Source organism: Lissotriton helveticus, chromosome 12 (genome assembly GCF_964261635.1).
Source record: "Lissotriton helveticus chromosome 12, aLisHel1.1, whole genome shotgun sequence".
Classification (NCBI taxonomy): domain Eukaryota; kingdom Metazoa; phylum Chordata; class Amphibia; order Caudata; family Salamandridae; genus Lissotriton; species Lissotriton helveticus.
The window spans coordinates 22,905,410-22,926,488 of NC_136073.1; the positions used below are offsets into that span (position 1 = coordinate 22,905,410).

General features: G+C 41.5%; 1 protein-coding gene across 1 annotated transcript in view; it reads right to left on the minus strand.

Moving 5' to 3' along the window:
• Nucleotides 1-21,079, minus strand: part of MAU2 (MAU2 sister chromatid cohesion factor) — a 111,415-nt gene that overhangs the window by 67,225 nt on the left and 23,111 nt on the right. Inside the window, exons 2-6 of the mRNA XM_078669427.1 lie at nucleotides 16,736-16,753; nucleotides 8,698-8,763; nucleotides 8,219-8,314; nucleotides 6,996-7,090; nucleotides 6,196-6,223 (exon numbers count right to left, since the gene is read on the minus strand). Of these exons, the coding sequence (XP_078525553.1) occupies nucleotides 6,196-6,223; nucleotides 6,996-7,090; nucleotides 8,219-8,314; nucleotides 8,698-8,763; nucleotides 16,736-16,753 (303 nt within the window). The remainder of the gene's footprint in view (nucleotides 1-6,195; nucleotides 6,224-6,995; nucleotides 7,091-8,218; nucleotides 8,315-8,697; nucleotides 8,764-16,735; nucleotides 16,754-21,079) is intronic.

A 21,079-nucleotide genomic window follows, 5' to 3' on the forward strand; every position in this document is an offset into this window, starting at 1 on the left:
AGGGAAACAGAATACATTAAAAGCGACCAAACACCTTCTCATAATTTTATTACTTAAAGACTATTTGTGGGCACAGTATACCTTCTTATCAGGTCTGTCAATCTTTTACTGTGCCGGAGGGGCCACCGAATGGTATATGTACACTGAAAATAGAATATAAAAGAGACTATGATAGCTCTTATGTATAATTTAGTTTGGATAATAGGTATGCAACGGTCCCGGAATTTATGGAACTCACCAAATGGACTACTTGAGAAGTCGCTGTAACCGCGTGCTAGATATGCTTCGTCGGCTAAATTTAATCTCCACGTTCTCAGTGTCTGTAAATTGATAAATTCATACTTATGATATAAATTGTATTTCTAAATATAAACAAATTAGCTGTCTATGACTATTGTTTATAGCTCAACTCATGTTTATATTTTATTTTATTTTTTAGGTCCCTCTGTTGTATTCGATCAAACAATCCGCGCACAGTAGGGAATGTGTGTAAATGTTTTGATTCAAAATTAGTGAAACTATTGACAGATGTTTTGATTTAAGATCAGCTAAACTATGACAGAGCAGTCATCTATAGAAGACGGTTTGGTAACCCAATAAGGTAAATGACCGCAGTAAAGTTAACACGGCTGAGAGTAGGTGCTAAATATAAGAGAAAGAATACTCGCCCTACAAATTAAATACTGTCATGAGTTAAGTTTTTATACTGAATACATAGAACTATCAACAATGAATATTTTGGAACCATTACCATTGAATATTATCTTTTACCCGAGACTAACTGCCATAGTGACACAGGTGATTGTTTGATCGAATACAACAGAGGGACCTAAAAAATAAAAAATAAAATAAAATATAAACATGAGTTGAGCTATAAACAATAGTGATAGACAGCTAATTTGTTTATATTTAGAAATACAATTTATATCATAAGTATGAATTTATCAATTTACAGACACTGAGAACGTGGAGATTAAATTTAGCCGACAAAGCATATCTAGCACGCGGTTACAGCGACTTCTCAAGTAGTCCATTTGGTGAGTTCCATAAATTCCGGGACCGTTGCATACCTATTATCCAAACTAAATTATACATAAGAGCTATCATAGTCTCTTTTATATTCTATTTTCAGTGTACATATACCATTCGGTGGCCCCTCCGGCACAGTAAAAGATTGACAGACCTGATAAGAAGGTATACTGTGCCCACAAATAGTCTTTAAGTAATAAAATTATGAGAAGGTGTTTGGTCGCTTTTAATGTATTCTGTTTCCCTATCTCTTTGTACTCCATAGATAATATCAACTACTACTATACCCTCATGAAACAATAGGGATGAATGTAGTTTGAGTGTGGACCAAAAAACAGGACACCACTCTCGTCTTTAAATTAACAGACCTCAGAATGAATATTTGAAGTACGATAGTTATATGCATCTTGAGGTAAGATATCCCTGGCATACAAATTGGCGTAGATAGAATGACGACCATAAATATTAATATAACTTTTGAATATTCCATGATACACAAGTAACTCTCTAGCTTGTCCACTTGTCCATGTGAGGATTGACACAACCACCAGTACAAAGTATGTTTCACCATAATTACAATGTAAATATAAATACCGTCATGTGTTATAAATTGTTAATGTTTGACCTGCAATAAAAATTTAGGAATGCTTAGTGATACAGTCCAGTGGGAATTGGAAACTGTGGCCCATAGAATGAACAACTCTTCTTGGATAAAATTCATGATAGGAACAACTCTTTCTTTTTTATACAATCCGTGACAGTGACATCATTAGATAAATAATGTTTAGACAATATGCATATGTTCCATTATTGTATAGTAATTATGTGTTTCCTTTTTAGAAATTGTCCTGAGGAAGGTTTTTTAACCGAAACGCTGCGTCGACTTGTGTTCTCATGAACATTTTTAATGTATTGTGCAATAATTGTATAAAAAGTGTTTAAATATGATGTATTTTATAACTACATAAATTGTTTTAACTTGATTGTAATAAATCTAAGAAATTTTTTTCCAAGAAAACTTTGATCGTGTTGTAGTGTCTTTAACCTGTCACTGAAAACTTTGTGTTTAGAGTGTTCCATATTACTGCATGAAAATTGGTACATATTTGATTTGATGTAACTCAGGCAAACGCTATTTGAGGTACCTGGTGGTTGTGTCTATGAATCATATTAGTACAGTAAGGATTCAATTGTGGGTGTGTACCCCCTTCGGGTATTCCTGACCTTAGGGACATTGTAATTTTTCACTGCTTTCCCCTTGTCCCAGATCGTATCTCAGGGGGCCTCCTATACTTTCTTTGCAGCTGGTAAGCAGCCACTCAGCCAGGACACCAGCGTTAGTTCGGTTTTTCAGGAGGCATGCCCTCTGTGTGCATTATTCATTAAACCCCACACTGGCATCAGTGTGAGTTTAATGTGCTGACAAGTTTGATACCAAACATCCCAGTTTTCAGTAAAGCCAGTATGGTGGTGTGGAGTTCATAATGACAAACTCCCATACCACTCACTATTCTACTTAATCAAAATAACTAATATATCCACCACTCAAAATTACTTTCATATTTTCACTATGCTAACTCACACTAATCCTTTATGGGTTCCGGAGTAGCATGCTACTCGCCGAAAAAGCACTTCGCTGCCTCGTGAAGGGTAGTAAGCACTATATAAATCTAAATACAATTCAATACAATATAATCTTTATTGCATGACTGCACTTACAATGTCTAAGACGTGACTTATACACAGTAGAGGTACAGGGCTCATTAACCTGCCTCACCACTGGTATAGCGCATCCAGCGAGAGGGGTGGCTTACCTATGCCAGGGTAGTGGATTGTAGGTATGGCACAAAGGGATGAGTACTATATGTCGACTGTTCACTTTGGTCTGCACCAAATCACGCAGCCTGCAATGGCAGTGTGATGGTGTAAAGGTACAGGGTCCCTAAGGGTGACACAATAAGTGCCGCAGCCCTTATAGGTCTTCCCTGGTTACAATGCCCTTGGTACCTATGGTGCCTTTTACAAGGAACTTACATGTCGCCAGAGTTGCCAATTGGGTTTTGCATTAGTACAGTTTAGGGAAAGAACATAGGCCTTGGGTACCTGGTTGCGGTACAAAAGGGGGTGGTGATGGACGGAGCATCTGAACCAATCAAACACTCACACCCAGTCAACAGATCTGGGTTTGATCCATCACCGTTCTTTAGCCCACTCTGCCACCCCAGTTCAGACATGGCTATATGCAAATCAGTCTGACCCTGTGCCTCATGGGAACAGTCCAGCCCGAACTGCCAAGCCATGCCTTCCCTGGACCGGATTCAAGCTTCCTAGGACCGGTTTCTGGCATTACAGCCGTCTTCAGCCAGGCTTGCTTGAATACAGTGGCAAAGTGAGCAAGGGACTCACGTCTGCATACACTGCCACACTTATGGCGAACAAAGCGGTACAAAAGGGGGTGGTGATGGACGGAGCATCTGTAATGCCAGAAACCGGTCATAGGAAGCTTGAGTCCGGCCCAGGGAAGGCATTGCCTGGCAGTTCGGGCTGGACTGTTCCCATGAGGCACAGGGTCAGACTGATTTGCATATGGCCATGTCTGAACTGGGGTGGCAGAGTGAGCTAAAGAACGGTGATGGATTAAACCCAGATCTGTTGACTGGGTGTGAGTGTTTGATTGGTTCAGATGCTCCGTCCATCACCACCCCCTTTTGTACCGCTTTGTTCGCCATAAGTTGGCAGGGTATGCTCAGACGTGAGTCCCTTGCTCACTTTGCCACTGGATTCAAGCAAGCCTGGCCGAAGACGGTTGTAATGCCAGAAACCGGTCCTAGGAAGCTTGTTTCCGGTCCAGGGAAGGCATGGCTTGGCAGTTCGGGCTGGACTGTTCCCATGAGGCACATGGTCAGACTGATTTGCATATGGCCATGTCTGAACTTGGGTGGCAGAGTGGGCTAAAGAACGGTGATGGATTAAACCCAGATCTGTTGGCTGGGTGTGAGTGTTTGATTGGTTCAGATGCTCAGTCTATCACCACCCCCTTTTCTACTGCTTTGGGTACCTGGTTGGTAGGAACGCAGGGCACACTCGGTCAAAGTGCATCAAAATTAGGCAAAAAGTGGGGGGCAACCAGGCAAAAAGGGACACTTTCCTACAACAGCATTGCTATTCACTGGATTATTTCTGGTACTAACTGAATTGCTTTACAACTGCATTTGCTGTGGGTGTTTACTACTGTTTTAACATGGTTTCTCTCACTTGGCAGCATTCCAAATAACATGTTTGATTAAGTGTTGCTACCTGAGCACACCTAAGCAAGACAGCAGTTTTAAGACCGCTCAGAACAGTGCCATGACCACATAAGCCTAATCAAAAGCACAAAATTAGTTGGGAATCTTCAAAATGTTCCTAGCTTGAAGTGGAAACCTCGAAGCAAAATAGGGCAGAAGCTGCAGGCCAATGAAGTAGCCATGCAACCACAAAACAGGTTCTAGTCCTGGCAGGGAAGCTGAAAACAAACAGGTGAAAATATTACATCACAGTAGGCGGAAGAGAGGAAGAACACATTTATTAGTTATGTGCATCCTAAGCAGCACCATCCACGTTATCAAGAGTTGAAAAAGAGCCACCCACAATTTTAGCCATAGCTCCAGTCCTTGCTTATCAGTTAATTCCTACAATCACCAAGTAACTCTATCCATGTACCACAACTGACGATCTACATGATGGTTTCTGGTCTATTCCTGCAATACAAACACTTAATACCAGAGCACACTGTACTTACCATACAAAAAGAAAATCCACACCTAAGAACTAATTGCAGCTGTGATTTGCAGCCTTAAGTTCTCACATCATTGTGTGCGGAAGCAGACACACTAACATGTGCTCCCCCTTGAACCACAAAACAGACGTCTGATACACTGAACAGGAAGCACTGTAATTCAGTAATGACATGAAAGGTATGGAAATAAAAGTCGAAACCAAAACAAAATGTCTCACGATGACAGAGCGAGAAAAGACAGGCAGAGCGAAAGACCAGGCAAAACCCTGATCTTCCTCCAAAGGTGAAAGTAAGATCTGAGCTTCCTTAACAAGAGATGGAAGTGAAATGTAGGAAATGAATTTGTCCCACAAAATGGCTCCTTACCCCAACACCTGGAGTGGTTCATAACATAAATATTGCTGAGCCACGGCAGATTGACATATAGAGCTTATTCCCTTTATGGATTTGCCCAAAACTTACTGAATGACTTAATGAAGCTGTAAAAAGCACACAATTCCAGCACATAAGAGGCCCAGACATACAGCTACCAAAAATTAGCATTTTGTGATTATCAAGAGCAGGAAAATAAAAGCATTACTAAGGTGCAAAGAAGCACAGGCAATGATAGTGCTTCGCATAAATATGCAGAAGCTCATTAAGTATCAGGAAAATGAAAAACGTTTTAATAAATAATTAAAATAGTTTCATTTGTATCAGATGCCACGCAGCTAGTAAAGAGTTGTACATACTCTCCATTATTCCTCCATTTGTGCTGTGCTACTGCCTACTAGTATCCTCATAGCTTTCTATTCTTTGCAGCACCTTGAAGCTAGACCACTGGCATTTTTTGTGCATTACAACAAAGAAACATTAAGAAACTAAAAGATTTCCATCACAGAGGTTAAAGTGAGGTATTTATAACAGAACCCGAACCCCAACACCCCAAACTCTGTCATAAAACTCATTTCAAACAGGTACCCAACCTGCAGACACTAAAGGCATTTTATGGGGCAACCAATATCAGGTACAGTAAAAAGCTACTAAGATTCAGCATACTCAGACCGGTTATAATAACATAATGTGGTTATAATAGAAGGGCTGTCCAACAAGATCATAAAAATACATAATGGGTCAGCGAGGCAGGTAATCCGTTCATGGCTGCTTTATATAGCCTACAATTGTGATTTTCCTGTCTATCCTTTCTTTGTTCAGCATCACCGTGCAATCAGCAACTAAATGTATAACTTCACACTTGGCCAGTTAAAAAGCTTAACGGTAAATTAAGACTTTAGCATTCAAACTCCTTTCAAGACCTGTACACTGTGCTCCAAAGACCATGGAAAAACACTTAACATGGACGTGCACAAACTAACAATAAATTGAATTTAAGAAATTTGATAACTTACCATTCCTTTACTGAGCAGGAAGAGTGCCCTAAGGAGGGGGAAACATTGGTTAGGATGACAAAAGTAATGTTTGCTATTTCAAACAGGTTTGCTTTGCAGGGACACAATGCTCAAATAAGTCAGCTCTAAACAGAACTAATAGCACCCCTTAAACATGTATCCTAAGTCTTAACTAGACAAGTCAAAGAGTATAGATAACAAGTTATCCAAGAACTTCCAGAGTCCTGCAAGTTACACTAATTAAAATACAGAATTATAATAATGAATTAAACCTCTCTTTTCAAATGCTTATTAACTGAACGCAGGCAAATGATTAGTAAGCACTATATAGAACTTTTATAACAGGTGAGGTGGTGAGCTTTTTAAATTAAACCTCTTAATAAGTAATATTCTTCCACTCTCATATATTACAGCTCAGATATATATTCAGGAGCAGATAATAGTAAATGAAAGCACACAGTCTCTTAACCAGATAAAGCACACCACCTAACATCACTGGATACTCAAAGTCCTGCAGCCTATATCAGTGCGGCCACATACTCTGAGATAAACTCACCATGTTATAAGAAACAAATGGAAACCCCGGTCTGTTTAAATTTAGTGCTCAATCAGAATTGTAAAAACAGTGAGATGAGTTCCATTTACCAAAATAGTAATAAAAATAAATGTGACAGCAGTCAAAAAAATCAGCACCATTCTATTGGAAAGAGATGTCATTGCTTCACTCACCCAGAAAAGAAGAGTAGCACATTTTAATAGATATCTTTTTGAACAAAAATCAGAAAAAGCCATTTTTATACCTAGTATATTCCGATCCGACAACCCGGGCATACTCGGCGCCGACTCCCAGAAGGTCACATGCAGAAACCAAATCTTTCTCCAGCGTGTGAAGTTGCTAAAATAACCAAAAGAAAATTAGTGGGAGCAAGCTTGTGTAACCCACAAAGTAATTAAAATACCACAGCATGCCTTACAGTAACAGATTCCAACCCTGTACAGCGCAATAAAAGATTAAGCAACAGTAGGGCACCTGGTCATACTTAAGGCGACTGCAGACACCCGTAATACTGTAATCAGCATTACCAAAAGTAAATGATTAGAAAGCAAAACAAAATGTTTATACAATTCAAGGGCATGCCCGAAAAGAAGAGATTATTCACATTGATATATTTAGGTGAAATCCCTATGATAGAATACTTGCATCCCACATAATACAAAACCAGGCACTACATGCTTCTTGGTTTGAGACTGAACATTCAAAGCCACAACAAAGTAGAGGAGGGCAATAAATAACAAGTGCTACCTTGCCGGCCACCAGCTTGCTATTACGCATGCGCGCTCTTTTGCACGTAATAGCAAACTGGTGGCCGGCAAGGTAGCACTTTTAAAAGCAGCGACTAAATGTCTCGGCCAGACCAGCGCATGCGCTGGATCAGGCCGAGACCTAAAAAGAAAGTGGAGGGCTTTACCTACACGTCCTGAAAATATACCTGTGGGGGACTCTTCGGGGGAAGAAATGCTATGGAGAGAAACTCCTTAAGGCCATGGATATTCAACAGATATAAACCAGATATTTTTAACTGTTAACACGGATTAGGTCTTATGTTCTAAAAGCATTTTTTTCAAAGTTAAAATGGTTGCAACTTTCCTACAAACTTGCATGCTTCAAAATGTGTCTACTTTAATGCTGTAAAAAAGGTGCGCTTGTGATTTTTTATTTTTTTTTAAAGACCAGGGTCTAGTCCCTTCAATCAAATACGACCACCAATGCATAGTGCCCCTTCACCATTGTGTTTGTATTCCTTTCTCGAACAAACCAAGTCCGGCAGTCATTTCTGATTTAGTTAATTAGTGACTCAAGGGCAAACAATATCAAAGTATACAATACGAGCAACGTATATATAATTTACTACTTAAAAAATAAATAAAAAACATTACCACACCCACCTGCCACCATATACTACTCATCTCCAGCTAGATTTTAGCACAATTACTAAGATTTCATAAACTACAAGATACTCACCGCCAGCTGGAATAACAATCTACAATGCCAATATGGCGTCTGCTGGGAGATCTGAATGGCTTTCCGTAGAAGAGGTTTTGCAGCATCAACTGAATTCTGCAAGAGAGCATGACGAAATATGTAAGAAGGTACCAAAGTGTTAACAGATTTGCCTTGGCTAACAAAACAGAATAGTTAATTTAAACCTTAAGTCCAGTATGGAAAATCTAAAATAAACATTAACTAGATTTCATCTTTTTGAAACGGGAAGGAGGAGTAAAAAAAGGGAAGTTCCTCGAAAGATTGTTTGCTCCTTCCTCATTAAACACCCTACCATTACATTAAATCGTTTTGGGAAATATTTGTCTTTGACACATGATAATGACCAAATGCTAAAGTAGGTTTTCCAAGTGCGAGTCGAAGCAGGTACATCAATAATATTGTATTTTTAATGTGATAAGATGACATGTAAGCCACGGTCCTAAATGCCTGCTGCTTACCTCTTGACAGTAGAGTTCAGATAGAAGGCTTGCAGCTTCAAACTTCACATCTTCAAATTGCGATATCTAAGTACAAAACATTAAGGAAATCATGCCTGGATGGGAACAGTGCAGTTACCGAATTTAAAAGAACACACTTCTCCAAACTGTTTCTTCAGAACAGGTTCTGGGAGCCGCAAAATAGTTTAAACCAACTTACAACTGTTAAAACCTGCAAAATTGCTCAATTCACGTGAAAACCCCTGAAACAGGTTTATACATAGGAGTGTTAAGCTAGAAAAAATAAAGAAAATTAAATTCCAAGCAATTCCGCAAATTATCAACAGAACTAGCAGATTACAGTGACACACACAGGAGGGAGTCAACAGGACTATAAGTAGCTCCTCAAACAGTTTGTTTTACACAAGCACTCAAGTAGAGAAGGAAGGATGCTAATAAATAGCCAGTAATATTAGATGAAAAATAATATCCCACTGACCTGAGACAACACATGAATTACAAATTCTCAAGCAAATGGGTAAAAGTGGCAGTCAAAGAAAACAAATGGTTGAAAGGAGAGGGCCCAAAGCCCACTGCATGTATACTGTTAGTGACAGGTCAATATGATAGCTGGGCTGTCAAAATCCAGACCTACAAACAGTACATTAATTGGTGGCTCCACATTCTAGATAACTGGTTCAATGAGATAGTTATTATCAATGGAATTCCCCTAATCTAGAAAGTTGCTGCTATGGTTACCATAGTTAAGAAGTAAGTATTCATTATTCCCAAGTATTCAGTCCTCTAGATGATTAGTCAACTTCTAAAATTGTTTGCCGAGATTTCATCATCAGATCTAATTGGCTGGGCGGAGAAGAATGGCATCATTTCTACAACCCAACAGGGTTTGGTGAGTGTTGCTTCATTTTACATAATTCAATGGCCTTAATAGCTATGGAAAGCAGAGTGCTGGACACCAATTCAGCACCAATATATTGCACATTTATTGATTTTACTAAGTAAGACCCTTGACTAAATTAAAAAGGCACCACTATGGCCCAAGAAGCAGTGGTTACGTGCACTTCAGAATCTTGTCATACGTGAATTGTACTCTGAGACACAGGCAGGTGTGAGATAATGAAAATCAAGCAAATGTGCCAAGATCAGCTGCCAGTCCAGGGAGTGCCGGCAATTCGCCTTGGCTCCTTATTTTTTTAACATGTTAAATTACCACAACACCTGGGCCTATGCCCCAGTTTGCACAAATATCGCTCTACTCGGAGGCCGGTGCATTAGAGCTTTATACGCTCATGTTTCATTGCTCAACCACCTTGGATATTTAGCAAACTCTTAGTACATTGGCAGTCTACGCATCTGCCTACTATCGCGGTGTTTATTTGGCTAAAGTCAAAATTCTATCCTTTGGAAGTCAAGTATCATAGAGCTTTTGAATAGATGGGTGAAAAGGGATACCTTTAAATAAGCATATAAAGCTAAAACCATCCCACTAATAAAGTATCAATGTCCCCATTTGATTCCAGGCTACAAATTTACCTTCCGATTACATTGAAGATATCATTTGGAATAAAATCCTATAACCAAGTCAGAATAAGACTGATATATTTGTGGGGTCTTGCCCTGAAAGTACTGTTAAGCAGTATACAAACTTAGCATTTTTTCTTCCTGGCTTTGGTACGAGTTGACAATTTGGGCGACTCTCTGTATTCGGTTTATTCTTCATTTTGTTCAGCTAAGCTTAATCAACGACTTTACAGATTTTGGGTGACAATCCACATTCAAACATCAAGGCTCACTATGAAGCACTCATTTATAGCTTCAGACACGTCCAATTTATAAATCAATTATACTTATTATTCCAAGCCAGTTTCTATAGGGAGATATGACCCTCTTCTCAAACTTGAAGGACTTTTTGTGATCACTCAGAAATTATGTTCCTAATGCAAATTTGTTTTGATCATTTATCTACAGGTAATATCAGCAAATCATGGAACTATTCGTGTGAGTATTTCTTATACAGCTTTTTACCAAGTGTGCTAGAGACTTTAACTCCTGTCTATGTAAACTTTAAGTATCTTGCTTGCAGCACAAATACATTTTACTCTAACTGCTGATAATCTTAAACTCACTGCTATCTGCCACGGATGCCTAAGAAATACAGTGCTAGAAAATGGTGTGCAAGTGAAATGCCATCAGCCACAAGCATAGTGCCAACGCTCTTAAGGAAGAAAATCAGGTCATTATAGGATAAGACAAACTACCTTAAAAAACATTAAACACACTGACAATGAGAATGTTCAAGACAATTCATACAGTCATGAGAATCATACAAGAGTCAAAAACATAGCACCAGCGATCAGATAAACGTAAAATGCAAAAACAGTCAAAAGTAAATTGAGTTGATTAACCTATGTTATCAGACATATCATTCATTCAGCTGTGGGCAATGCGGTTACGAATAAGCCAGGCAGCATGAAGAAATTTTGCAACTGCAACAACAATCACTTCTCTCATGTCAGTGCATAAAACACGTCATGCAGGTACAAACTGAGTACATCCCAGGAGATGGCATACAGGTTTGAACCATTGCAGACGGGACACTTGCTAGAAGTACAATATTTCTCACCTTATTGAGCACATTAACTATTCACAGGCACCTCATTCCTTGATTTTAAATAAAATTGATATGGGATACATTCCAGAACAATGTCAAAGTGTGATTCATATGCAGGTGAAATCTTGGGGTCTAAAAACAAGTTTGTCAAGCTCCCTACCGCCACACACTAAAGTTTTCCCAGCCAAAGGTGCTCCTTAACCATGGTGCAAGAAACAGACTTTGCTACATCTGGGATGTCCTAAAGTGAGGACAAGGCAACCTCAACTCGTAATTTGATAAGCCAAGGGACCCACTTGCGAACTCGGGATCTTAAGAGGACCTTTATCAAAACTCTGAATGATTCCAGCTCATCTGTGGTCCAGAGCCTATCCCAAGAGGTAATGAGCTGGAGTATCGCACTACGGTTGACTGGATAAATACCAATGTCCATAAGTTGGGGAGGGCAAGGAGCACTCTGGGGTAGATTGAGGAGACTCCTGACAAACCTATCTTCAACCTTGGAGAGGTCATCAATTCTCACGGGAAACCAAAACGCTACACCAGACATAACTGAGCTTTTCGATTTTAAGTTATAAATCGAATACTGCTGGAGCAGGTGACAAGCATGAGCTCTCTTAAGCGTTTTAATTACAGCACCCGGTTCTTGCTGAAGTTTCAGCAAGCTCTTAATGTGCATGATCTACCTCAGCTTTTTAGTTAAACAGACCCCCAGATAAACAAACTCCTGATCTTGCTGCAATGTAATGCCCTGCACCTAAAATATTTGCCCTCCCCGATTTGTATGGAGTGAGTACCATAAATTTAGTTTTTTTTAATGCTCAGTTCAAGGCCTCTGCATACTACAAAAACTTAAGAAGTGCTCAACTTTCGCCTGCAGACCAGACAGAGTTTTGGAAATTAGGAGCCTGTCGTGTACAAAAAACAGCATCTAGATTGTATACGAGCCTGGCTTAGGCGAGTCATTGCCAGGGAAATCAAGGGCTTTACTAGATTGTTAATGTTAAGTGTGAATACCTGACTGACACCGGTCACGATACTAAAGTCTGTGAGCTTTCCTTTGTACCCATAGCCAACACGGGCAATATTGAAAGCACGCAGACTAATTAAAACAGACAAAAGGTTAGCAGGAACACCCATCTGCTTCTGAACTTACCACAGCTTAGTTCTGGGGATCGAGATGAAAGCACGTATCTTTTCCATCAGACAATTTGTAAAGTGTTTAAGTTGCACGCAAGTTATTTATCAATTGTATTGTTTTTTTCCCTCAACCTTTTTAGGTCTCGCCCTGGCGATTACAGCGCGAAGCGCTGTCTCGCCCGAGACCTATTGTCAATGGCTGTGCTTACAAGTAGACAAGAGATGGGCAAGCGCAGCATGCCGGAATCGGATCCAGTCGCGCACGTGACCACGCGCTCCGATTTCGGCATGCTCTTCAGTCACCATGGAACAGGACGCGCGCACACACACAGACACACGCACACAGACACACGCGTGCACACACACAGACACGCGCACACACACGCGCACACAGACACGTGCGCATACACACATGCGTGCGCACACACACACACACCTCTCCACTCCCCCTCCCCCCTACTCACCGGGCTCTTTCAGAGTGTCCCTCTCTCCCTCGGCAGCGGGTCAGTATCGGCAGCAGGCGGCACTCACGCGCACACACACACAGACACACGTGCAAGTGCACACACACACACACACACACCCCTCCCCTCTCACCAGGCTCTTTCCGCGTGTCCCTCTCTCGCTCGGCAGCGGGTCAGTCTCGGCAGGAGGCGGGGCTCTCCACAAGCACAGGAGCCCCGCTAGCTCACACGCTGACTTCTGGCTGGCTTCACAGGCACAGGTGTGCGGGGTAGGCTCCCGTCTGCTTACTGTCTTTTTGCGGCCCCGCCCTCGTCCCAACACAGGTTGCCTGGCTCCCTGTCCAAACCGGGCTGCGGCGGTGAGTTTCTCAATACCTGACTTGTTTACATATCTTTAATACACTATTCACTATTGATTTTCACTCGCAGGACTTCATTACACACTCTGCACTACATAAACGCCTTTGTTTTCTTTACGTCTCTTAATCACACTGAGGGCCAAACTTTAGCATATGCGGTTTCACTTTACCACACACTCTCAATCCCTAACCCAACGGCGGTATTGTATTGATACAGCGCTTACTATCCCTTGAGGCGTCGAAGCGCATTGTCAGCTTTGAAAGACATGCGTTGCCTGCTTGTAAATGGCGTTTTTTTGTATTGACACAAACCACGGCTGGGGACGGCCCGGCAGAGATGCCTGCTCAGTTCTGCGGCGAGGGGCAGCTTTCATTCGCAGCACTGTTTCAAGGTTTGCTTACCCCCAAAGTGTTTGACAGGAACGTTAACATTTGTTAAACTACATTTCATGCAAATGAGACTTAATAAATCACCACAACCAGCTAGTTGCTGTAAGAGTTTAGCAGTGCTAATTGCAGTCAATAGGGCCAAGATAGCCTTTGCCATTAGCTGTGGTTGGAGTTTAGTTAGAGGACGTGTCAGCCCCTGGCCATGGGTAATTGCTTTGTTGCTCACAAGCCTATCACCCAGTTAGACCATTTGCGCTAATTACCCTGGATGGGTATTGAAAAGACACCATAAATCTATTAACACTTAAAAAAAAAGTCCACGGTGCTTTGGCCAACACGGCCACCCTTCTCAGCGGTGCGCGGAATGTGTCCTCTGTAGCCCAAAGTGAGTCTTTACACATTGTGTAAACAGGCGACCCTCCCAAAGAGGGCTTCTGTACTGCCGTGGTGGGGTACCCCGGATTCTAAAGGTACCAACGAATGTCTCTTGTGCGCCACATAACTGCAACCCTCTCATCCTCACATGTGCAATACAGGTTAGGGGATTAAAGATGGACTCCCTTGAACCCCGTGCAGAGGTGTTAGTGGCTTGCAGCGTATCACAGGCGCGCGCCTGTGCGCTGGACACTTGGCAATGCTGGACACTTCGGGATTAAACAGGTTTTTCTTTTACATAAACAATTCCACATTGTTCAGGTCTACAGGGGGCTTGGTTAATCAGAAGAATCCACATTAAGAGAAAAGGCGGAAAAAAACATACACAAGCACACGATGACTCACACATCGCTCATTCACACTTCCTAGCGCTCCTACACACACACACGCTCTCATACAGACAGTAGCCGTATATACATCTCCCACAGTTACAAATAACATTCTGTCCCACAAGAACACTCGTACACGCGCACACGCACAAACGACTGTTACACAGACATGCATAACGTAAACAAGCACTTAGCACACGCCCATTTCAGTGTACAAGGGTGCAGCGTGTAGGTTTAGGGCACTTGAGCTACTGCTTGCAGTTTGTTGGCTGAAGGGGTACAATGTGTCGTCTATCGGCAGCAGTGCTGCAGTGTGTAGTGAGTTTGCACAGTTAGGTTGCCCTGCAGCATCTCCTCTCTGGGAAGCAGTGCTGCAGTTTGTAATAAGCACGTTCACTAGACATTGGGCAGTAGGAGTGTGCTGGTGCAGCATGGTCTTTTTTTACCTGTCGCCTGCCCAAGATCAGGAAGCAGGCACACCGAACCGGCACCTCCTCACCACTTCTTGTCAGCCAATAGCAACCCCCATGCACAGCATACACAGAGAACTACACTGCTATGGCACAGCACTACCAACTGCCTGCCTTCCTGCCCCTACACTGTTACTCCGCGGTGCAGCCACAGGACAGTGGCTACATTGCCCGTGACTGCCCCCCAACACGTTGTTCCTGCCATGGAGGTTTCCCACAGCCGGGTGCAGTTAATACGTACAGGGACCCAAAGATATGTGGCATCGCAGAATAAGAACGGACATGGTACAGGTAGGCTTTTTTTAATTTATTTATTAGTTTTCACTTTTATATAGCGCAAACTTTACCCGCAGGTATCAGAGCGCTTTAAATCAGCATGCTTATAACAAGCAAGACTAGCACTCTATATTACTGCCAACTTTGCTTAGCATAAGCAACAGCTAACCATTCACAAACAATGTTTATATACCAATTGCACATTTTTTTTTTTAAATAATGCAAAGCATTGTCATTTACAATGCCAGTAACTCAAACTTTAATGCTGCGAGACCTATTGCATTGTAAATGCTGGTTGTTGACAAGTGCTTGGATAGTGTGTTTTATTTTCTGTAAAGTTTTAGTAAACAATTAAAAAAAACACCAAGATACAAACAGCGGATTTTAAAAGTAATTAGCAAATCAGAAACCCCTTCCTTAGTTCACAAAGTCGCATTAGAACATAGGAATAACACAGTTAACAGGTGTTGACCTGCCATGACTTGCTTTGGGCTTATTTTAATTTGCCCCGCAACAATTTATTTATTAGGCTTTTTTGTTTTAGCTTTTGTCTATTTTTTCCTTTCAGAATTTCACAGAGGGAGGATAAAACACAGCTTTCCTGCAACAGTCTGCACTTAAAAACCCAGATTCTGTAGTCATGCAACAATTTGATTTTAAATACATTTTTGCAAGGAATATGGGAGATTTCTTGTTGTGTTCATAGAACAACCCACAAGATGAACCTGGTCAGAAAACACACAAAAAAAATCCTTCATTTAATGTTCTATTTGGATTTTTATTTTGGGAAGTGCAAAATGGTAAACTTCTCTCGTGGTGTAGCAGGAGAAGAGCTGCTGGCGAAGAGCAGCTTTACAAAGGGAAGAGCTGTTTCACTCAAGCATCACTTGATGTTAGTCTACAATGGACAGTTCTACTCCTAGCCAAGAGCCAGTTTCCTCTTCAGGTCGAGACTACACAAAGAGGAGACCCTCAGAAAGAGACTGGTCTCCCTCACAAGCTTTGTGAACACCTGCCTTTCTCCTGCGCAGTGTGAAGGATAATGAGCCTACAATGATCTGTACCGTAGATGCTCATCACATTGATCAGTGTAAAGACTGAATTTGAGACGGATGAGACTGATAAGGGGAACCGATATTGGGCCTTCTCTTTAATGGATATCTTTAGCATTATACAGTATGATATCCTTTCCTAAACTACAAAAGTCTACAGCATCAAGAGTGAGTACATGAAAAATGGACCAGTGGATTCGAAGTTTTCCATCAAATTCCTGCAAAGATTACTCTATCTAGTATAGTTATTTCCCCCAAAATTATTTAAAGTAAAATTAACAAAATAAAAAATAATAAAGCTTAAGGCTGCCACCCGCAACCCCCCCCCCCCAAAATAGTTAAAAGCTCAACAGGAGCTAAACCAAGTTAGACGTCTTTTTAAAGTGGACTAACTAGACAGATTTCACCCTTCTGGCCTCCTCCTGACCCAACCCCGCCTTATCAAGGGTGCTCTTGGACAGTGAAGACATTGAACAAACAATAAAATTCCCACAAGCCACAAAAAAGGATACTTGTTGCGATATCAGCCACTGAAAAGGAATAAAAACATATATTAATTTTGAAACAACAAAAAAAATATGGTTTCCACCCACTAGACAACGGATACAAACTACAAGTCAGAAATTGAATCAAGCGATTGAACAAGAACAAAGCCATGTTTCAATAGAGAATGAGCGGGATTTCTTTAATGAAAGCAATTGACAGCGATCATCACGGACACCGCCCAACCTGCTCTACATGACACAAAAGGTGGACTGTAAATGAGATGAGTGCAAATAACCATAACAAAATCAAGGCTTGGATATGATGATATCAAAAGGACAACAGTAGGTGCAGATCCATACAGGAAGTCACAAAACAGTTAACTGGTGAGCGAACATGGATCAGTCAGTCAGTCAATCACTTTTATTCGATTTATAAAAAATCACAAAAAGACACAGAATACAGATCATCAAAAGGACAATAGAATGCAATGTTAAAATACATACTATTAAAATACAACAAGGAATACGGATAAAAGTTTCATATTTAAGGTAAGCATATTTCATTAGATCAATTAAAACAATATTTATAATTATTTCTTTCATCATCAAAAGAGTTTCATGGTAAAAAAGTATTACACAAACTTGAGAATGGTGCCCCAGCACATTAGTGAGATAATTCAGTTATACTGTGTCCGTGCCGTGCATTGTTAAGCTTCTTGTTCAAGCGAACTCCTGCCACTAAAAAACTTGCTACGTGAAAAGTAACGCGTACACTAGCCAAAAGTTGTAAGAACAAGAGCGCTGGCCTGACCTGTAAGAAGCCATCCTCTCGAAGAATTGGTAAAAGATATTTTTTTCTAATTGGTGCATAGTGATCGCATAACATAATAAAATGTAATGTGTCCTGTAATGAGAAGTGGTCGCAGTCACAAGGACTTGCGTTAACAGGAGTGTCCCACGTAGCATAGGAGCCCAGCATAAAGTGTATCAAGTTTAGACGGAATCTGGTTAAAAGAAAACGGTGAAATGGTTTATTTACAAAAACTAGGTAGGGTTCAGGTTCTGGAGCGGTGATGAGGGCATAGTTTCTTCTGACTAGCGTTTTTTTCATCTCTATCTCATCCCGCTCTGCCATAAGTAAATTCATCAATGAGTTTTATCACCGTAACATCCTCTTTTTTGATGCGATCTGGAGAGTGAAAGAGCTCTGTGCGCCCCACATATGATAACATAGATTTTACATAGGCCAACCATGGGATTTTTTGGACCAGTAGCTCATCAGTCAAATCTTGTGCGTGGAGACTTTTTGCATGGTGCACTGCTATTTCGAGTAATGTGCCCTTTCGTAGCATTAGAATACGTCAAGGTTTGCGCAACAAAGATGGAAAGTAGAAGCAATCTACTAATGTCCAATCTGTTACTCATCCAAACATTAAAAGCCACATGACCATACAGAGCACTGCTGAATAATAAGAATTCAAAAGGGCCATTCAATGGTGCAAGCTGATTCACAGTCTCACACACACCGCTAAACACGCATTCTGTTCGGTTACTTTGATGAAGAGCAGCACGACAAAGTTTGTTTTGCAGATTTCACAGGGAATTACTCTTCTCTATTCTACTATTGGTACCAAATGCATTTGTCTTCTTTAGGTACGATAATGTTACATCTGATTATAATTGAAATGGACCATGGAATGCCAAATGTCAATAATGAAAATGGTGCCAACCAAAACACGGTTCAGCTCTGGCACGTGGTCCAAAAATAGTTGGGCTGGGAAAATAAGATTACGAGGTACACACCGCTTTGGGGTGCAGAAATACTAAGAACAAAGGGCAGATACCAAGGCTTTGATAAATGGGATCTCATTCGAAAATCTCGGGTGGGAGACCTGAGGCCAGGGGGATGGGAATGCGATCATTTGAGCTCCTGCAAAAGGAATGTGATCTTTCCATTAAAGAAACATTCTGTTACATGCAAATAAAACGAGCGCTACAAGCAGCGATCTCCAAAGATATGACCTTCCCGGAGTCCTCTCCACTGGAAGACAGAATCCTGATAGACCACAAGAAAAAGAAAGCCATATCCCTAACATACCAAAAATTAATAAATAACTCACCAGATCCACTCACGACTCAATAAGAATGAGAGGCAGACATCGGAGGAATAGACTAAGAAGACTGGGAGGATGTCCTGTAGTCCCCAAAGGAAGTGGCTGTATCCAGTAAGTTCAGGCTAATACAAATAAAACTCCTTCACAGAATTTACTTTTCAAGAACCCGTCTAGCTAAAATGGGGAAGAGGGTGTTGGATAGAGGGGACATAATACCATACAGTTTGGGTATGCACGCAGATTCGACACTACTGGGTGGCCCTAATCCAGAAAATGTCCGAAGTAGTGAAGACTACTCTGACCCAGGCTGGTGTCTCCTTAATATATATAGAAGCCATCTGATCTTAGCAAAAGTGGGAGAAAATGGGTTACACTGGGACTCACAATCGCAAAGCGCAACATCGCAAAAGACTGGGGGGGGGGTTGCAGGCAGCACCCTGCTTGCTGAAGTGGGAGAAAAAATTAGATTGGTGCAGAGTGGCTGAAAAAAACGGGTATGTGGAACACGTATCGGGGGAACCTGTTTGCAATTCCAGTCGGAGAGAGAAAACTCGGGAGAGGCAAAGAAATGGAAGATTCCCCATAGTAATGAGAAGAAACTATCATAGATGTGGGCTAGAGAAACAAGGCGTAGAGTGAAAAAGGGCTCTTGCCGATGATTGCGAGACGGTAATGTATAAAGGTGATGTAATTACTGATTGGCTTACATGGTAATTGTTATTTCAACTGGTCATGTTCAATAAAAAGATTTTTTTTTAATTTAAGGTGAGCAAGATGCAATTAATGGAAATCGTCTAGCGTGTGCTAGTTGGCGACAATTTAAATTGACCACTTATTGCCATTGGCCATATGGCAAATTTCTCCAAAACTGAGTGCATCCATTGTAAACCAACTGGGCAGGATGAAACTTGTCCATGGTGTACGCACAGGGCTTAATTCAAACTGTTCACTGCATGCCTTATTGGGCTTAATGGCAACAAGACATGATGGGAAAAATGGTCATAACTAACTGAGGAAGGAGAGTTAAGGAGGAGAGCAAAAATGCACTTGATATGCTAATTGAATATACTTACGCAGGAACTGAGCACTCCAGACTATGTATATAATCGGTAATCAAGCCATGATGAAAACTGATTGTTAGGTACCATATAGGTATTGCAAAAAAAGGTATGCGATGTGGTAACTGGATCTAACGTATTTGACCATGCCAAACTAAAAAGCATGTGCTTGTTTACCATTTCTAACAGGGGACTTTGAATGCCTTTCTGACTAGAGCTGAATCATTGTTGACCCACCAGATTCAGCTCACAGAAAAATAGCCTTTCCCTGGAAACCCTCGTGGCTCAAAAACGTTCGCCCATGGGTAGTATAGCAGTGACCAAATCCCCTAATGGAGTGGACCATTTGCGTTTGGCCGTACCTGGTAGTAGCACAAACAGGGAAAGAGCCATTCTCAGCGCCTCGCCACCTTTGTTAGTATACCATCACAAGAACTCACAGAGGCACAAACTGTATCAGCCTTCCCCAGAACGCTGCAGGGGAGGGGGCTGGGGCCACAACGTCGACACCGTTTACCACAAGTAATGCAATTGCACCATGCATAGGCGGGGGGGGGGGGGGGGGAGGCCATTACCTGCTCGAAGAGGGTCGCTAAACCTTGCAGTATTAGTACCACTAAGCTCTTAAATAGCGACGAGCCGCCAGCAAAGCGAACTAGGGATGGGGGGAGGGGGGGGGGGGTCTCTCAAATCAACACGTAATTAACAAAAAAACAAGCCAGCAACACAAGTAACTAGGCCTTGGAATACAGTAGACCTAGATGCCAGTCGAACACCCGACAGTGGTGAATGTGCTAGCGTAGAGTTGGGGGCTGATCTTGAGTATTGTAAAAGAGCTGAAACACTGATAACTGTCCTTTTGGGGCATTTAGGCAGACTAAGGTCAATAGAGGAAAAAAGTTCATTACTCCTGGCCCAGACTAAGGCCTCTACCAATGATGCTAATTGGTATGCAGTGGAACATCCTAAATTCCAAGTCTCATCTGTAGTATCAGTGGGCGAGGGGGGGGGGGAGAGAATGGGGTTAACGAACAGTCCACAGGGTCACAAGATGGGGACACCAGAGCGTCAAGCCCAGTCCTCACCTGGATGAAAATAGAAATAACACAAGTACTACCACCAGGGGACACAGGGACCCGAGGGTGGGGACTGCAGGTAACATTGCAGCACAACAAACAGCCCATATTAACATATTGGAT